The 19,113-nt window shown below is 35.5% G+C and overlaps 1 protein-coding gene across 1 annotated transcript in view; it reads right to left on the reverse strand.

Annotated features, from left to right (window-relative positions):
• Positions 1–19,113, reverse strand: part of LOC117394325 (uncharacterized) — a 178,398-nt gene that overhangs the window by 80,841 nt on the left and 78,444 nt on the right. Inside the window, exons 12-13 of the mRNA XM_059014740.1 lie at positions 8,095–8,183; positions 7,200–7,309 (exon numbers count right to left, since the gene is read on the reverse strand). Coding sequence (XP_058870723.1) covers positions 7,200–7,309; positions 8,095–8,183 — 199 coding nt within the window. The remainder of the gene's footprint in view (positions 1–7,199; positions 7,310–8,094; positions 8,184–19,113) is intronic.

Here is a 19,113-nt window from a genome sequence, read left to right on the forward strand (position 1 = left end):
AGAGAGAGAGAGAGAGAGAGAGAGAGAGAGAGAGAGAGAGAGAGAGCTGATTCACACAGGCTCGATCACAGCAACTGAACAAGGGTGTCTAGCCTGGACTGCATGCAGTCACACAACCGGTGCAGCGCGTAGCCTTCAGCGGAGTGGAACACCGTCTACAGGCAGAGGGCATCGAGGCACCAAGGGCACCGAGCCCCGTGCACTGAGCACGGAGGCACCAGGGGGGCAGCTAATGCAGAAGTGTAGGCTTGTGTAGTCAGCGACCTGGTCAGTGCACAGCATGCACCAGGGGAAACACACAAGCCAAAGCCGTGGCGGGCGAGAGCACCGAGGCGCTATGCATGCCGAGGCACTGTAGCACCGAGCACCACATGCACCGAGTACTGAGGTGCTGTGTGCACCAAGCACCGAGTTCAACGTGGTGCTATGCTCAACGAGGCACCGAGTGAGAAAGAAAAGATACTAAAATGGAGCCGCTGATTCCACGAGAGCGGCAAACCAGCCCTCAGCACGAATGCAAGGGAACTCCAGTCGACTCAGAGGAGCTCTTTCAAAACACACTCAGGTTAGTGACACAGATTGCTTACCTTACCGTAGTGAGAGGCAAAAGAGGAAATGAGCTCCACGGAGTGACTACTTATTCCCTTGGCAGGTGGGACTGAGGACATCATTCCATGGAGGGGCCTATTGGCAGCACTGACATAAAATGCTCAACAAATACCTACCTAAGGCAGGCATATCCCAAAAGTATTGGTTGGTGGTCGTTTTCAAATTGAAAGGGAACTGTATCGTATTTGCAGCTGCTTTGAAAACTTGCTTTTGTATTTGCTATTAGCCATAGTTTATCTAGGAAATAAACTAATTGTTTTTGTAGAAGTATCCGGCATGACCATGTGGCATTCTGTAGCCTGCAGCGTTACACATTTACAAAAAAAGAGAGAAATGTAAACATCACAAAGTCTGCTTTAAGGAACCATGAGAATGAGAGAGTGAAATTAATTTGTAAGATTTTAAACTTGATAAATAGGTCACTCTGTTTTCAATGAAATTGAGACATAACTGAAAAATACTGTTTCTAAACATTTTGCCCAGTTCTTCCTGCATGAAATACCAATTTGATACCTCACACACACAGTCAAGTACAACATGCAGACAATGTTATCAATTCTAAACAAAGAGAAGAAGGAGATGAGGCATTTAGTCCTCTAAAGTCTCATTTATCATCACTACTCAAGGTAAAATCAATCTGTTCTATTTGTATGGCATAAACACCGAGCGTGGTATGACAGGATTGAAACAGAAACATATGTGAAGGTGTTTTACAGAGCACAAGTGGGAATACATGATGAAAGGAGGCATCTGCATTTGTTTCAATGTCAAATCACATGTGTGTTAGAAAGGAATGTTGTAGTTTGTATTAAAGAATAACATTACTGCTACCCTCATGTGTCGTCTATGTAGCTTTTGAAGTTTTTTTTTTTTTTTTTTTAGTTTTTTTAACCCGGTCAGCCAAATTACAGGAAAGTTTAGTAAAAGCAATTGTCATTGTTTATTATACAGTTAACTCAATTCTTTATTATGCAGTAAATGAAAGTGAAATTTGGTATATTGTAGCACAGTGGTTACAGCAAGTACCTGCAACTACCAGTTAAGTGCCAACATAGCACTATAGCGAGGCTGGCATCATAACAAGGGCCACTAAAAAAAAGCAATCTTGAAAAAATTCACATTTTAAAATTCTGTTTTATTTTATTTTTGAGTATAACAATGGCACTGGTGTATTATGTACATTAACATTGAGGACATGTGTCAAAAGCTATTTTCTGCATTTGATTTGGTTATGAGTATCTTGCTGGAGGTAGAGTGAGGCTGTAATGCATTTATGAATGTTTGCTTTGCTAGGTGCACTGGGAGGGTGACAGAATAACAGGTACAAATAATATTGGTTTATATTGGTACACATCAGTTTTGAAAGGATAGCTGCCAGAATAAGAGGGTGTCTTTATAACAGGAGCAGTACAACCGGGGAGGACTGTAAATATTAAAAGAAGTAATGATAACAATTCTAAACATGTGTGAACAGGATGGCTTTGCAGGGGTCATGTCAGACCAGAAACACAGACTCAACTCCAAGAATTAGCAGGGCAAAACTGAAACGCTACGGCGTTCAGCACTTTTTATTAAATAATAAAACAAAGACTTAAACAAACACAAAACAAAAGGGCACATTGGCCAAACAAACAAACAAACAAACAATACACAATAACAAGTATTTAGCAATTGTTATTTCTGTTTACTTTATTACGTCCTCTCCACACTCGTTCTCCACTCTGAACCCCCTTCTCCGAACAAGGAAATCTGCAGGCTTTTATATTCTGGCTGATCAGTCACACATCCTCACAAGGTTTTAAAATCAAAAATACAAAACAATAACACATAATGGCGGCAACCTTTCATCCGCGCCGCAAACAATAATACAAATAATAAAAACCAGCGCACATATATGTCAGGCATGCTGAAGGTATATACTGTGCAGTTATAAATTGAATTATGTCATGAAAGTTCTTTAACAGTGTTTCCTAAAGACATACAGGAACGGAAGCTTCAAACTCGTAGCAGGCCATGACCAGATTTTTTTTTATTATTTTTTTTTTTTAAAGGCCCTGTTCTTGTTTTTGCCTCTCACTGTTTTGTTTTTATCAAAAGTTATGTGAGACATCTCTATTACATTAGTCTCAACTCTCATTATTGTCATATATGTCATACCAATGTTTGATCAAAATCCTGTTCCTGTTCTGAGAGTGTAGACAAGATAATACAAATATCATTCTGTATGATATTTAAGTGTCAGCAGAAAACATCATAGCACAAAGTTTTTAATTTTAATGTTGGGCGTCTCACTAATACAGCGTAACAAGCTAATCAGACACTTAGAAGTGATCTGTCAATAGAAACTTTAACCTTGGACATGTTCAACCTTGAATAGCTGTTCTGTGGCTTCTAGCCTCTCTGGGGTTAAGATCACAGGTTTATTTCACACTTTGTCTTTTTTATTCATTTTTGTATAACAAGAAAATTCATACATTTAATTGGTATGAGATTTGGGGGTACATTTCAGTGTAATTAGAGTCTTGGTAATTGGGCTAATTAGACCTAATTGGTAAGTGCAAGTCAGTTTGATTAAAACAGATTGTCCACAAAACATGCAACAGTATTTTGGTTACTGAAACTAAAGCAAACCATACACAGCACTGACAACAAGTGAGAAACCAGGGGAACTGTATTTCATTCCTTATGCAATGTGAATTTAGTCAATATGAAAAATCTGTATTGTTACTTATTTTACCTTTTTTTATACTGATATTTGACATATTTCAACACAGCTCTTGCTGTGTTGAAATATTCAAATTAGTTTTTATATCATTTTAAAATATAAAAATAATTTACACTATAACTCAGCCAAAAAAAGACCATGTTGTTTTTGGAACTCCTAATTTGTTATTACTGGTAACCCAAAATGCTGAAGTTAAGAGCAAGGCACAGAGCAGAAATGAACATGGAATGCTGGAATGGAGCTGGAATGTTGGTGGTTTTCATGTAACCTGTACAAATGTTTGTTTTGTTCAGTTTACAAAGAAGCAGTTATTATTATTTACAAATAAGCAGTTATTATTACCATATTAGAAATGGCACCACTGCCAAGCACCTGAAACAGGAAAACCACTTCACATGTGCACTGTTCAGCCAACAAGGCTTACACAAAGACCATAGCACAATAATCCTTTTTTTTTTCAAATAACATTAATAGTTTGACCTTACATAATAATAAGTATTAGTATTGCATTTCATTATTGATATATGGATTTGTATTTCTGGTGTTACTCAACACAGTCAATAGAGCAGAATACCTTACTGTCATTTCAGGGTGTGTTACCATTTTAGTGTAGAGCAACATCTAATCACATAATATAATGTGTCACAAGGTATCCTCACTTAGGTTACACAGTGTGTTGACAGGGTCAATTGTCTTGCCTTAGAGAGTCGGTATTAGAATAGCGTTGGGTACTACTTGAATGTCATTTCATATGGGACTTATAAGACGTGATAAATCAATCATTCACATGCTCTGATTAACTGATTTTAAAAAATACATTCATTTCCGTATTATACTCTGGAACAGAGGCTTTATCACCATTAATGGAAAACCCAGCATACCTAATGTTATTATAGACAAAATCTTTAGACATTAGCCTTTCAGTAAAGGTCATATTGCTATAATACTTTTACTTGTTTCTAAATATAGATGAATACCATAAGTAAATGCAAATGGTGTAAAACTATATCACTATATCACCAAACATATTTCCATGGTTCCCTGTTGAGTTATGTTTTCTTTGAAACTGTAGTTTCAAACTTCTGGATGAAGATAGTTACTCAAGATTATTTATTGGGAAGTTACTTTTGAGGCAAGGATCTGTAATAGACTACCGATATTTAAACATGTCACTATGTAGCCTAACAGTGTAAACAGTGGTATGAACTGGATTTGAAGTAATTCATTTTGTTGATATGATTCAGGCTGTAATTCTTAGGGAAACTCCTAATATATTAAGTTAAACATTATTGAAATTTAATTAGATAGGGGTACACAGAGTATATTTTTTTTATCCAAAGCGACTTACCAAGAGACTAGGGGTGAACGCTGCATCAGCAACATGACTGCTGCAGAGTCACTTACAAATAGGACCTCGGTATTACGTCTCATCCGAAGTACACACATTCGTACACACATTCGTAGTCATAAGTTTACATACCCCAATGGAAATTTATAATTACTAGAAATTTCTCGAACACAAATAATTATAGGAAAAATCTTTTTTAGCAAAAGTTTTGCTTTTGTGGCTGAAGAAAAGAAAAACGTTACAAAAAACAGATGTCTAGAATTATTTCAGATTTTTTTTTGCAAAACTCTAATTCAAAAGTATTCATACCCTAACAAAGAAAATTAAATTAATAGCTAGTTGAGGCACATTTAGCAATAATAACCTCAATAATTAAGCGATTAGGATATTTGTCAATGAGTTTTGGCATGATTCTTTAGTGATTTTTGACCGTTCTTCAATGCAAAATTGTTCCAGTTCATTCAAATTCTGAAGACTTCTCTTGTGCACAGCCTTCTTCAACTCATACCAAAGACTCTCAATCGGATTTAGTTCGGAATTTTGACTAGGCCATTCCAGAACCTTGATTTTATTCTTCTTTAACCATTCTGAAGTAGATTTTGATGTGTGCTTTGGATTGTTGTTGTGTTGGAATGTCCAGTTGCACTTTAAACCAAGTTCTGTAGTGGAGGATTTAAGATGATTGGCCAATATCTTTTGGTATGTTATGGAATCCATTTTACCATGTATTGGAACTAAATTTCCTGTGCCATTAGTGGAAAAGCAGCCCCATAGAAGGATATTACCACCTCCATGCCAGACTTCCTCCAAACCTAAAGTGTGACCAAATAGCTCGACTTTTGTTTTATCACTCCACCATACCATTGACCAGAACTCATATCCATCATTCAGATGCTGTTTTGCAAACATTAAGCGATTGTCTTTGTGACGTTTTTCTAAGAGTGGCTTTTTCCTTGGTCTGCAACCATTGAGACCTTCACCATTCCCACTTGCAGCCAATTCACTTTGAATATCTTTGGCAGTCAGCCTCGGATTGTTATTAATCTTCCTCACAATTCTTCTACTTGCTCTTGATTAAAGAACCTTCTTTCTTCCTGACCGAGGGAGTGTTGTGACAGTACCATGAGTACTTCTTGATAATAGAAACAGGAGTTGAAATTGGGATACTCAAATGCTTGGAAATCTTCTTGCATCTTTCTCCAGCTTTATGACAATAAATCATTTTCTGCCTAAGGTCTTCAGCTAGCTCTTACTTTTTCCCATATTGACTTATTGGTAAAGACAGCAATTATCCTATGCCTAACTCTTTTATACTCTCTAAGAATGTTCACCTATAATCCTGCATTTTCTACACTTTTCTAGAATTAGATTATGCATTATCATATTGACATTTTTACCAACTTGTAGACAATACTATTATATCATCAAAGGGTATGAATACTTTTGAATTAGCATTTTTGGAGTTTTGCAAAAAAATTGCTGAAATAATTGTAGATGTCTACAGATTCTTGCTCAATGAATTTGCTCAAGCCTGGTGTAGACGGCAGCAATAATAGAGCTATGTTAATTTAATACATATTTTGGTACATACATGACTTTCTTTTCCTTCGTAGGTACGCTAGTGTACAATGAACTGCATCATATTACTAAAGGACAGAAAAGTCTAGGATAAAGCAATAAGTGTAAAGGCTTTGTCATTTATTTATTGCAAAGGTTTTTTTTATTATTACTATTTGTAGTAGCTTCAGTATTTTTTATAACCTTGCTTATAAAACAACTCAACCATAAAGTTAAATGGCAACAATCTGAAACATATATTATCACGTAAAAAAAAAAGAAAAAAACAGGGTTCCCAAACGGGATTTTTACTGCTGAAGCTTCGTAAGCATAATGTATGACTTACGAACATGTTTCCATGTCTGTAATCCATATAAAATAAATATATGGATTAGAGACTAATGAAAATATATGGTGCACCATATATTTATATATGGATTTGACAAAAATATATTTTAAATATGTCCCATATATTTTAAATATATAAAAAGGGGCCAATTTCTATATATAAAAAATATAAGGATCATACTTTTCTACCATATATTAAAAATACATGTTTTTTCCGTAAGGGTAAGCTGCATGGAAACCAGGCCGGTACCATTAAGACAGCAAACTGCATTTGTTTTTGTATTATGGAGTTGTTAGAGCTAAATGGCCAATTTTGTCACAATTTAGAGAACTCTGTTGGTATAAGCCACCTAATCCACATGTCAAAGCACAATCTCTTGGGTATAATCTTTAATGTCTAGTATTGCAGAAAGTCTTAAAATAATGTTTAAAGGTTCTGATATGCGCTACATTATCCAACAGGAAGTCTGACAATTAGGAAAGGATGAGTTATACTTAGCACTGCACCTTTGTTACTCTATACACATTTGCAGATTTTCATTGCCAACTGGCACTACTATAAAGTATTCAACACTGTTTTAATCACACAACAAAGGAGTATGTAATAGTTACCGTAAAGAGAAGCGGTATTCTTCCAGTTTGTCTGCATATGAACAATACTGGAAATCCTTCACACTGTCTTCGGAAGAGGAGTCTGCTTTCAGGTGTGGATTAGACTCTTTCTGTTTAGTATACAAATGACATGTAAACACTATAAACCTAGCCACTAAACCTAAACCACAAATCACACATAATAGAGCATTAAACAGTGAAGAAATTAAATTAGAAAATTCTAGTATTCCTTTGCTATTTTGGCCTGGTACTGTAGTCCATTTTGGATACAATTCATGATGGCTGGCACCTGGTTTGAGATCACTGCATTAAATCATTAGATGATCAGTTAAATATGTGACAGGAAAACTGCATTTTTTTTTTAAGTATGCTGTTTTGATGTACAGAACAACTCAAGGGAGCTAAAGAATGTGTTTAAAAAAAATGTCGAACCCTAACAAAAAAGATCTGATGAGGTCAACAATTATCAAGAGATGCAGAGATCAGTTAGTAAGAAGACTGGTGTGCTTGTAAGAAATACTGAGTTCTTTCTTTTATTCTTACAGAGACTTTTATTTTTGAAACAATCAACAAAAAGCCACATTGAAGGAGCAGTGACAGCGAGAACCTGAAACAGCATTGCAAAATCAGCAAAGAAGGTTTTGCAATTACCACTTCAAAAGTTGGCAGGTAACTTATAGTCTTTGATTAATTTAGTTTAAGTCTTCAGTAGCTCAGGAAATGCAAAAAAAAGGGTTTGCTGGCATTGCTGATTTCACAGAATTTCAGCACATCAAAACTGGCTTTGAATACTGAAAATACCTGTTAGTATGAAATGTATTTTGACAAATCTAAGATAATGACGGAGTGGCTTGGGTACTTTCAAGGGTGATACATTTTAAAACCACATTCTTACCTTATAGTACATTCCATTCTCTTCATTTGCAGAGATTCGATCACTTGTCTTCTTTGCATTTTCAGGTTTTGATTTATTGCAAACCTTTCCTGCAACATAGTGAAGCATGTCATAGCTGCATTGTGTTTCTGGTAGCTTTGTAAGACAAATACAATCCTACAGAATTTTAGTTGCACTGCATGCATAGGGTATTGGTATAAGAAGATCTACATTGGTTTCTTGTTTATTTGAACCAACACTGCCAATTTAATTTCTCTGTTAATTGTTTATGAATATTGTTTTAATAATATTGGCGGTCCATTTGCTACACGTATGTAAAAAAGTTATTAATATTATATTTATCTTTACAATCACACTGTCTTTCAATCCAACTTGTTTTCACCAGTTAAATTAAGTTTGCTCCCAAAACTTTCCATTTTGTATATCCATTCCTGAACTTTAAGCTACTTTTGGCAGAACAATCTCTGATGATAGTATATTTATCTGGAAAACCCTTTTAATATGTAATATAAACCAGGGAGGAAGCCATGTGTTTACTTCATGCTCCTACAGGTGTAGAGATTTATTTTGTGATCTGTGTTTTAAAATTAGCTAATAGTTGACTACTGCATTCTGCAACTTAAAAAAAAAAATAGAATTTTTATATTTTAGTGCACTGTCTCATTCACTGAAAAAGACATGCTTAGACTCTTTTACATAGAGTAAAACTTTCTCAAACAATAACTCAATTCTCTAAACGTGACTTGATAATCCAAATTTCTCTTTATACGACAGCTCTAAAAATATTCTATGTGAAATCTACATTTGGAGATTACAATTAGAATAAAAACATTTTATATACCATTTTGTTGTCAAACAGCAGCATTTTTTGATAAATACTAACATACCGTAACTGGATAAACCAAATATGAATGCACAATTCCTCATATGGCACTGTTATTATTTTCAGTGGAGGACTAATCAATTTCCTGAAAATCTGTCAGCTTTCTTCTTTTGCTAAAAAAATAGTAATTTCAAATTTAAATATCTCTAGCAAGATATTTACATAGCAACATATTGCAAGCCTCTAAAACAATCCACCCCCTAAATCCATAAAATGCAGTATGCCTAAATGAAAAAATTAGTCATACTGTGTAAGCACTTTGTAGCCACACAACTCATTTTTCTTTTTTTTTTCTTTTTTTCTTTACAGCTATTACTGGAATTGCTATTGCCAGCATTTGGCAGATTTGTTTTATTCTTCTCCTGATCTCTCGATACTTGGTAATGCTGACGAAGAAACACTGCTAGTCCAATCCCCCCATACAAGATCTAAACCAAATCTGAATAAACCTCATAAGTAAAACCAGTCTAATGCATGCAATTAGACATGATGAAAAATCTAAAAAGAAATTAAATTTAGTTGTAATACATTTCCCATTCTTCCTTCCCTTGGAAAATTACTTCTGAAGTGTTTTTTTTCTATAATTTAAATGTTAAGCCGCCAGATGTGTGTCTCATGCTTGAAGAGCCGAGGCTTTGCATTATTTAGCATATTAACATTCACAGAATTTAAAAAAGGGTTCCTTCATCGCCTGAAGGTTCTAATTAAGTAAACCTTAGCTTGATACATGTAAAAATTTCAGTATGAGAAACTTTTTTTTTTTTTTTTGCAGCCAGTCACATCAATATAATAAATATGGAAACTTCCAAGATGATATAATTATTTTTTTTTTGCTTCAGGAATTAACTATATCTGTAATAATAAGTTTTAAATAGAGGCTTGCAATCAGCAATACGTCTGAAGGCTAAAATCTACTTAATGGCAGTGCTGTTTAGCTTGCAGAATGCAGTCAATTTTTTTTTCACACTTGGAATAGACTTCATATTTAATTTTAACACAGCTGTAGTTTTGAATAAGTATTTTTGCTCGTAAACATATTAAATGCCTACAGTTACATATCAATATGTTTAAGGTAACGGTAAAGTATACAGTTACAAAATGATCCATTACTTCTCTCATTTGACCTGTTTATAGCTTTGCTTTCTAAACTATTGTTGTTAGTAGTTTCAGAGTTGGGTTGATAGGTACTGTATAGAATAGGATATGTATTATTTATTGACAAATGTAAGGTTAACATTGAAAGAATGAATATTCAGCACTTCTTTCTTTGATGTAGATGGATGGAACTAGGGAGTTTCTGTAGTATTCATAATCAGAAATTCTGTTATTTTTCCATTTCACAAAATGTCAAATGTGCCAACATCATGCTGTAAACTAACACAGTTTCTCATTTAACTGAATGGAATCAAAACACTTATACAGGGGAATCAATGACCCATAGTGTCCGTCACGGTTTTTAAAGGTAATTCTCAAAGTAGCATAATAGAAGACAATCTGAGAGGTTATGAACTGTATTCCTAGAAACAAGTGTATTCCTTAAACTGCCTTTTTACACAATTACTCACTATTATTTTCAGAAGGTTTACAATGTTGGGACTGGATTTGAATTTGTTATTCACTTTGTAAGCAATACAATAAAGATGTCTAAAAATATATATATATTTTTAAATAAGTAGTATAAACTGTCTGCAGTCAAGAAATTCAGTATATGGCTTAAGTGGGTGACACACAAAAAATCCCTTTTGTTCCTAAATTTACAATATTTACTATGGCAGGATTACCTACATAATCATATTGTTATACCACTTTCTCTGCATTTTCTACCCTTTTGCCTGTAGTAATGCTACTTTGCAGGTGGGATTCTGTTTAAAAAAACTAATATGGTGACCCAATTGTGACACTCTCTTAAAAGATTCATTAAAATATCTAAAACTGTTTTAAATAACAGTAATATTTGTGCATCTACAGTTGCCATTGTACATTATGGACCCATTTTGGAAATGGGGTTTCATTTTTGGTGGAAATGGCAAAATCCGCTGAATTTTTCCACCTTTTAATCCGATAAAAAATATCCTATTTTCTAAAGTGGACCTCCGTTTTACCCGCCAGCAGATCGCATCTCATGCTTCATCTTCTGTGATTCTTAGGAACTTTAAATTAATAAATAATGAGAATTTAAACAGCGTAATCTACCAAAAAATGGTTCTGGTTCAAATGTGTTAGCAATGTTATATAAGCACAATCGAAACCTGTCCCAAAACGCAAATGCAATATATATTTTATTATTTTACTTGTGTATTAATCTTTCTTATTATTTTTGTATGTAGGTTACACTGTTAAGAAAATCTGTACAATTGCAGGACAATGCAACAATGTAATATTAACAGATTGTTTGTAGTAAATATAAATTGCCACATATATAATATACTGGCAAATGTACTGGCATTGGCATTTACCAATAAAAATGTTTGTGTGCATATACAAATGATCATTGCCGTTCATTACTCTGGCAGCCAGAAGCAATGTTGCTATCCACATTAACAATTAAAATACAGTTACAGTATTTTGATCAAATTAAATGGTACAAGTACATCAGGAAACAATATGTATAAAAGATTTAGGTTGTTAACTGCGCAATATTTTAAATTAAAAGTGTGATTGTAAAGTGGCGGCTCCAATCAAAATGACATCTTGTTCAAGTAATTATTATTTATTTAGATGCACCAAGAACCAAAAAGTAATGTTTTAATCTATCCACTAAATACAAATATATAAAATATGTAGGAAGACTGTATACACACACACATATATATATATATATATATATATATATATACATATACACACATTTCACATAGGCTCCGACTCTGTGGGCGCTCTCCTGTGCATAAAGGATGTGCATCAATAACTTTATAGGCAAAAAATGTTAAAGTGCTTTATGTACACTTGTGTTTGTGAAAGTCAGTGTTAACAGTACTTACTATGAATAGTGGGGTCACAAGCAGTGATCGGCTACATTGTAAAACTGACGGGTTAACCACTTCTTCGTATCATTGGATAAAAACTAAGATGTGATCTGAATTAAGTCATTTTTCACAGCGTGGGCACAGAGGTGCAGAAAAAGTGGTCAAAATAATAGTGTATAACACTATCCTCCAGCAGACCTCCTTAGAAAATAGCCCTGTATGTCTCTTTTATGTGCATATTAATCTAGTGTACTCATACTTGTGCATCATTATTTTTTCTGCTAAATATTTTTTATCTTGTATTTCAACTAAAGACAATCGTATATGTTTAAGACCAACTCTTCAACATCTGACACCAATTTATTTTGCACCTCTTCCTTTTGAAAAAATGAATTATATACACATAAATGTGACTTGAATTCCAACCGGAATCTAAGTAAAAGTGTATAAATGGTAGGGAGTTAACCTGGTAAAATAAAAACAAACATTTCAAGTTAATTCCCTTTTGGTCCTTGCCTCCTATTTTTTTGGATGCACTGCTTCCCTCTCCCTTAACAATATAAATCTCATTCTCTACTTCCTTTGCACTAGTGGGAATACTTCCCTTGTGGGTGTTAGGATCTCTATGGGAGGTTAAAGGTTGTCCAGCAGAGGAAGTGGCAAGCTGTGAAATGTAAAAAAACAATTTCTTCCACATGTTCTTTTTCTCTGAGAATGGTATGGAGCTGTCAGCCAACATCACTTTAAGATGGGCCAGGTTACTACACTGCAGACCTGTCAGAACTCATTTGTAATTAAAACAGTACATGAAAGCTCAAAGCTTTAGTAGTCCGACAAGTTTTGAAAACTGTTAAATAAAGATGTGCACTGCCAAAAAAAAAAAAAAGTTTTTTAAATAGTAGGAGTCCAAACTCGAGTAAGCTATGCAACACACTGCATTTTCTTTTCATACTAAAGAAATGTTGCACATCATGTGCAAATCAAACTTAACAGAGCATGAAAGGCAGTGTCCTAACATTAACAATTTTCTAAATGACAGTACAATAAAACAACTACATTCAACAGATGTTATCACTTTTTTTTATAAAGTTTGCATTACAATTACTTTTGCATAAAGTTTAAACATACTGAAAATAAGCTACACCCTTTAGAAATTGATACTAGCTTTTGTAGTTTGCAAAGAAACATTAAAACTGATTTTAAATGCTATTTTAAATTTAAAATGTGTGGATTTGTGGATCATTTTGAATTTGTGGATAATTTCTGCATGTTATATATATATAAATACGGCTTGGAAAAATGACAACCTCTGATTGGCTAAACAGCATCACATGACCATGCATCTAGCTAGCGTATACCATGGCTTGCATACTATTGAGCCGCTTCACACTGAATAAATCACTACGCACCGCTGCATTCTAAATTCCATGACAAACTGCCATTTTATTTGTTATTAGTTACAAAACCACTGCCAAAAATGAGTGACATTCCACTGATTTCCTTAATATATTCGGGGATGAAACATAAACAGTAGATGAGGAACAGCAAAAAGAAATAGAAGAAAACAAAGATTGAAAAAAACACTATAAAAAACCTAAAGCATGGGCTGTTAATGTACTTAAAGACTGGTTTAAAGAAAAAAATACAGACATTCATTTTAAGGAAATAAGTAAAAAAAAAAATCGCAACAACATAAGGGAATTCTATGCCAGTGCAAGAAGTTCAATTCCAGTTTTATAACGCTGAGCTGGACTAAATAGATATTTTAACAACAGAAGTTGTAACATCTCTGCTGACAACGAGTTTAAAACCAACAATAACATATTCCTGTCAGTCATGAAAACCTTTAGAAAAGCAGGTAAAGATAAGGCCAGACACCACCCCCCGAATTACCGGCCTGGATTTGAAGCATCTGCGGGAAACTGAAGCACTGTCCCCTGACACTGCGGGCGGATTGGTGCGTAAAGTCTGGTTTGATCTTCAACTTAATCTGGCACAATTTGGACACGAGGGTGTCCGACAACTAACAAAAACGAGGACACAAACTCACATTAAAATACAGCTTCAGCATCCATGGCAGCTGCTCCCTTTACTTCCTCTGTGTCATTTGAAACTCCGCCCAGCGTGTGCTCAGTCCTCTAGTTTCTAGTGAGATGCCACTTTCAATGCAGACATTCACAATAAACAGACGTGTAATTTTTTTTTAATAAGTGAACAATAAATTTAATTTAATTTAATTCAGGACTATATTACACTGCGGATGTATACACAATAAAAAGTTTCTGGTTTTGTCTTTAAAATGTGTTCTAATTATTTTCATTATTTTTCATCCCCCAAATGACAGTTAGCCTCGTTATAAGTGGTATAAACCACTTTGGGCCGTGTGGTTCTGATGATATATATCACTTCTGGGGTGTTCCCTAAACTAAAGAGCTGGGACAGCTAAGCAGTTTTCCCAACAAAACCGTTCTTTTTAATTTGGCCAGGCTGGGCACAGACTTCAGTGGTCAAATACACAGCAATCCTTTCTGTTCCCAGCTCCCAAGCAGTCCACCTCCTACTGAGAACAAAGGCCTGCTTTTATGTCATGTGGCTGAGGCTTAACTGATAGGCAATTACCCAATTATGCCTCAGCCACATTCCAGGCAAGGACTCATGAAGGCAGGATCTCTTTTTCCCTGCCAACCACCACTCACACCCGTGCACACACACTTCTCTCGATTCCCTCACCTTGTCGCAATATACTCATATCTATATATATATATATATCTATATATATATATATATATATATATAGATATATATATATATATATATATATAATGTGTGTGCAGAGGCCCTGCACATTGGGATATGCATGTTTTGTGGCTGCCTTTGCATTGTTTAATTGTTTGATTGTTTTATTGAGCTGGGATCAGAATCACCTGGCTCTTTTAATTAAGCATACATGCTAGTAATTAAGGCAGGTTTATACATAAGCCCTGGACGTACCGCCAGATGTGATCAATAGAGACGCGATTTTTGCATTGCATCGGGCAGTGTGTTATGCGATTTTACAGGAGCGGCTGATCAATCGCAAAGTTTAAACATGTTTAATATTTTGCGATGCGACTCCCTCGCATCGGGCAGTGTGTTATACCCACTCACAAGTTCTTTCCCAGGGTCAGGAAGTCGGCCAGTCTGGATGAAGGCGAGACACATTGACCCGGAAGGGAAATGATGTGGCAGCCGCAGACTGGAGAGGCGGTTGCACTTGTTTACCAAGGGGTCATGTGTGACGGCATAAAAGGGGGTGGAGAATCGCAATCTGTTCCTTTGTGTTGGTTTTGTATTTTAACCTAGAAGGACTGTGAGAGACCCCAGAGAATGTAGCAGTTTCGTGAGTGTTTTGTTTGTTTTGTTCTGTCTATTAGTAATTGTCTTGTTTGTGAATCACCAGACAGCCACCACGGGCACTACTGCATACACCAAGGACTGGTGACCGTGATTGTATTATTGTGGGGCAGATATTATTGTTTATTATTTGGGACTGCAATCCTAGTTGTTATTTACCCTGTGCATTACACATTGGTGTGTATTGCCGGGGGGTTATTGTTTGGTCGCCAGACCAGGAAAACAAAATAAAACTTTCCAAACCGGATTATAATCTCTGTCTGTTTCATTCACGCACTGCATCACTCCTGCACCTGTACCCAATCAACCACTTTGCCACACAGCCCCATAAGCACTGTACTTTTTAACTATTAGACTAAATATTTACAGAATACAGCACTTAAAAACTGGTGCTATAACCATGATTAATGTATTATTAATAGTGTTTTAATTAAATTATACCAAATTTTTATTTACAATGAAGGGAAAACATAATACATGTTTTCATTATAAGCATCTGGGCAACACAGTATGTTCCCTACATTGTAAATAAAAACGTGATTAGGTATAATTTAATTGAAACGCTATTACTATTAAATGAATAATTCTTGTAGCAGCATTTTTACAGTATTGTCTAAATATTTTGTCCAATAGTTGAAAAGTACAATGGTTACGGGGCTGTCAGGGCTTGTTTTCAAAAGATATCGGCAAGGACATTGTATACAAACCAGTTCAATACCGTGTGTGTGTGTGTGTGTGTATTAATAGAGAGAGAGAGAATATATGCATGTCTCCACTCATATGTGGGTATCATGCTCACGCTGCCTTCTAGTCAAAATTTTAGATAGTACTGTCATAGTCTTATGTTTTTGCCTATTGTCATTGATTTGCCCCATTGCCACTGTACTTTACGCATCCAGGGTAGGTCAAACATCAGAAGAAAAACACAAAAATTGTGTATCCCTTCCTGTGATTTCAATCGGGCAGTGTGTGGTGCCCGCTCGCAAACATTTTTTTACGGCGTGACCTCCTCCATGGAGATGTGATGATCACATCGGACAGTGTTGTTCCGGGCTTAAGCAGGGCAGCACATTGGTAGGTTGTCTGTGTGAAGGCTACAGTCTGGGGAGAGACCTGTGTGGGAACCTTAAGACAAGGTACTGGGTTATTACTTGTAGAGTATGTGTGTTTTGTGACCGGTAAACAGCGTAGCTGTCCAGTATAGTTAGAACTGGTGAAAAGTTTAGTTTAGCACTCCTGGAAGGAGTTAGGCTTTTGTTTTTGTTTGTTTAGAAATAAATATAACACCCCGGCCTGTTTTAAAACCTACCTGTGGTTTTGAGTGAGTGTCCATTTTAAACTAGAAGACAGTGTGGAAAGATCCTGCAAGTGGCATATTTACCCTGGTTTGCCACAATATGTATATGGTGCTTTTAACATATGTGCAGTATACATGGGTAATGTATACAGCATACTTTTATAGGGTAGTTTACAAGGGGTGCACAGTCATGCTCATTCCGAATATTGCGTTACATAACAGAAGTGAATAGCTTCATCTGCCTTTTGGTTTCCCTGGAGTCATTTCCTTCAATTTCTAAATGACCAGAAAGCCATCAAGTGAACATTTAATAAACTCTTAATTTGAAATGACTTACCACATATTGTGTTTGTTTACCCAACCTATCACCATCAAATATAACCTACTTGATGCATTACAGTACAAACCCACTGAGATTCTAATGTCTTCTACAGATAAAGGAACAAGGCTTATGTCTGTGTCAGTGTGAAATTACCTACTTTAGAGTTTCATTCTATTTGAATCTTGGCCCATGCCAGGCATAAGACATTTCAAACCATAGCTTATGCAGCTTTTAAAGAAAACAAATATCTGACTAGAAATGTCAGTGTTGATTTCTCAATGCACTACATACTGCATCTACTTAGAGAGGGGTTCAATAATAACTAGAAATGTGAAACGGCATAGCACATATAGAAGCACTGGATTGTAACTCAATTATTGGAAAGTCAAGACCACCAGCGAAGCATGTAAGTCAATATAATGGCAGTTTTGCAGTGACAGTCTAATGTAGCCATCAGAAATATAGCCTTATGGTAAAGTGCATTCTTAATGTTACATGGACAACAATGCCAATATCCACATAAACAAAAGTTGTAATCATTGTAAGACAATGTAATTAAAAGAAAATACATAGTTTAATTAGTCAGCCAATCAGGTATTAATACTAGGATAAAGTTAACTCAATACTAGCTTCTGTGAAGGAACGTCCTAGGATGACCACAGTTATACACATACCTAGAAAAACCATGAGCGGTCAATTTGACCGGCGTATTAAAAACAACATAAATATCATATTGAAAAGACAAACAATTGAATATAAGTCGTAGTTTTATTCAGGAACGTCAAATAAAGCATCTACACAACCGAAACATTGTAAATAAACTGACATCTGAACAGAAATGCGTTTATATACAGACATATTACATAAAGCGCAACCTCAATAAACAGGAAAAAATTAAATAAACAAATATTTGAAAATAAATTTGTGTATATACAGGTATATCATACACATACAAAACTGTACAACTGAAACTATGTAAATAAGTATAAAAAATGTTTAAATAAATGGGTTTATATTGCCTACATAAGAAAGCGCATACACGCAACCAAAGCTGTGCATTTCTACATAGACTATAAATCGAAATGACATGAATAAATAAACATTTGAACAGAATGGGCTTCATTTACAATTGTTTACAAAGTCTAAGTGTTGATCCTGCGCTTTTCAAAATATGCAGTGCACTTACTGCAGACTATCTTTGCGCATTTGGCACAGCTATCAACAGTAATCCAGGCTTCTGGCACCAAATGCTCCACAGGCATACACTAGTGCAATGAAGGCTTCTAATTCCTCCAAGGGCATTGACCAGGGTTCATCTTGAAGTTGTCGGGCTTCTGCTTCAGTGCAATGCTGTATGTGGTGAAGCATATGCATGTCAATCAGTAGGTGAAAAGCACTCAATGCGCTCTCATCAATGTTGCGTTTTGCATATGCCGTGGGCCCTGGAACTTCCCTCAAAATATTATGTTCACCACTTCTACCTGCAGCTTCAACACCAGGATTTATAGTGTTCCAAACAGTGCCATCATTACCAGCCTCTTGAGTGCTTCGCTGACATTCTCCTCACTGTCACTGCTGCTGGAAGATTCATCTTCGCAAAACCAGTCTTCTTCAGAACCAGATTCCTTAGTGTCCGTCTCTGCTGCATCAGAATCGTTGTTTAGTAAAATTTGTAGTAATTCCAAACACTGCTTTGCTGTCCTGCATCTTCCGCAATCCATTTTCAATGTGTATTGGGGTAACAATGAATTTCTTAGAAAAACCTGTATAGTAACCAGTGCAGACAGACAGCCGGGCACTGTGAGCTATCAAGGCTGATTGATGGGCTATCAGGAAGCTCATTGAAACAACAGAAATGTCAGAAGACCTCTCACTTGTGGAATGCAGACTGATATAATCAAACTTCAATACATTGTGGCAAGTCCTGACTGATAAATAATACCGCAACATTTAATTGTCATAATATGTATCGGTAATTGTCATAGTATGTATCGACAGTATTTTATCTCCCTAATTTTTGCAGCTATGCGATACTTTTTTGTCAGGGTAATTATTACATATATTTAGGAAAAGTTAGGAAAGCACAGCTCCGTATCTTACTAATTAATTATTCACTTGAATCCCAGCACGTGAATTAATTCTGTGCAACCCCGTGCTC

Source organism: Acipenser ruthenus, chromosome 3, assembly GCF_902713425.1.
Source record: "Acipenser ruthenus chromosome 3, fAciRut3.2 maternal haplotype, whole genome shotgun sequence".
In the NCBI taxonomy this organism is placed as follows: domain Eukaryota; kingdom Metazoa; phylum Chordata; class Actinopteri; order Acipenseriformes; family Acipenseridae; genus Acipenser; species Acipenser ruthenus.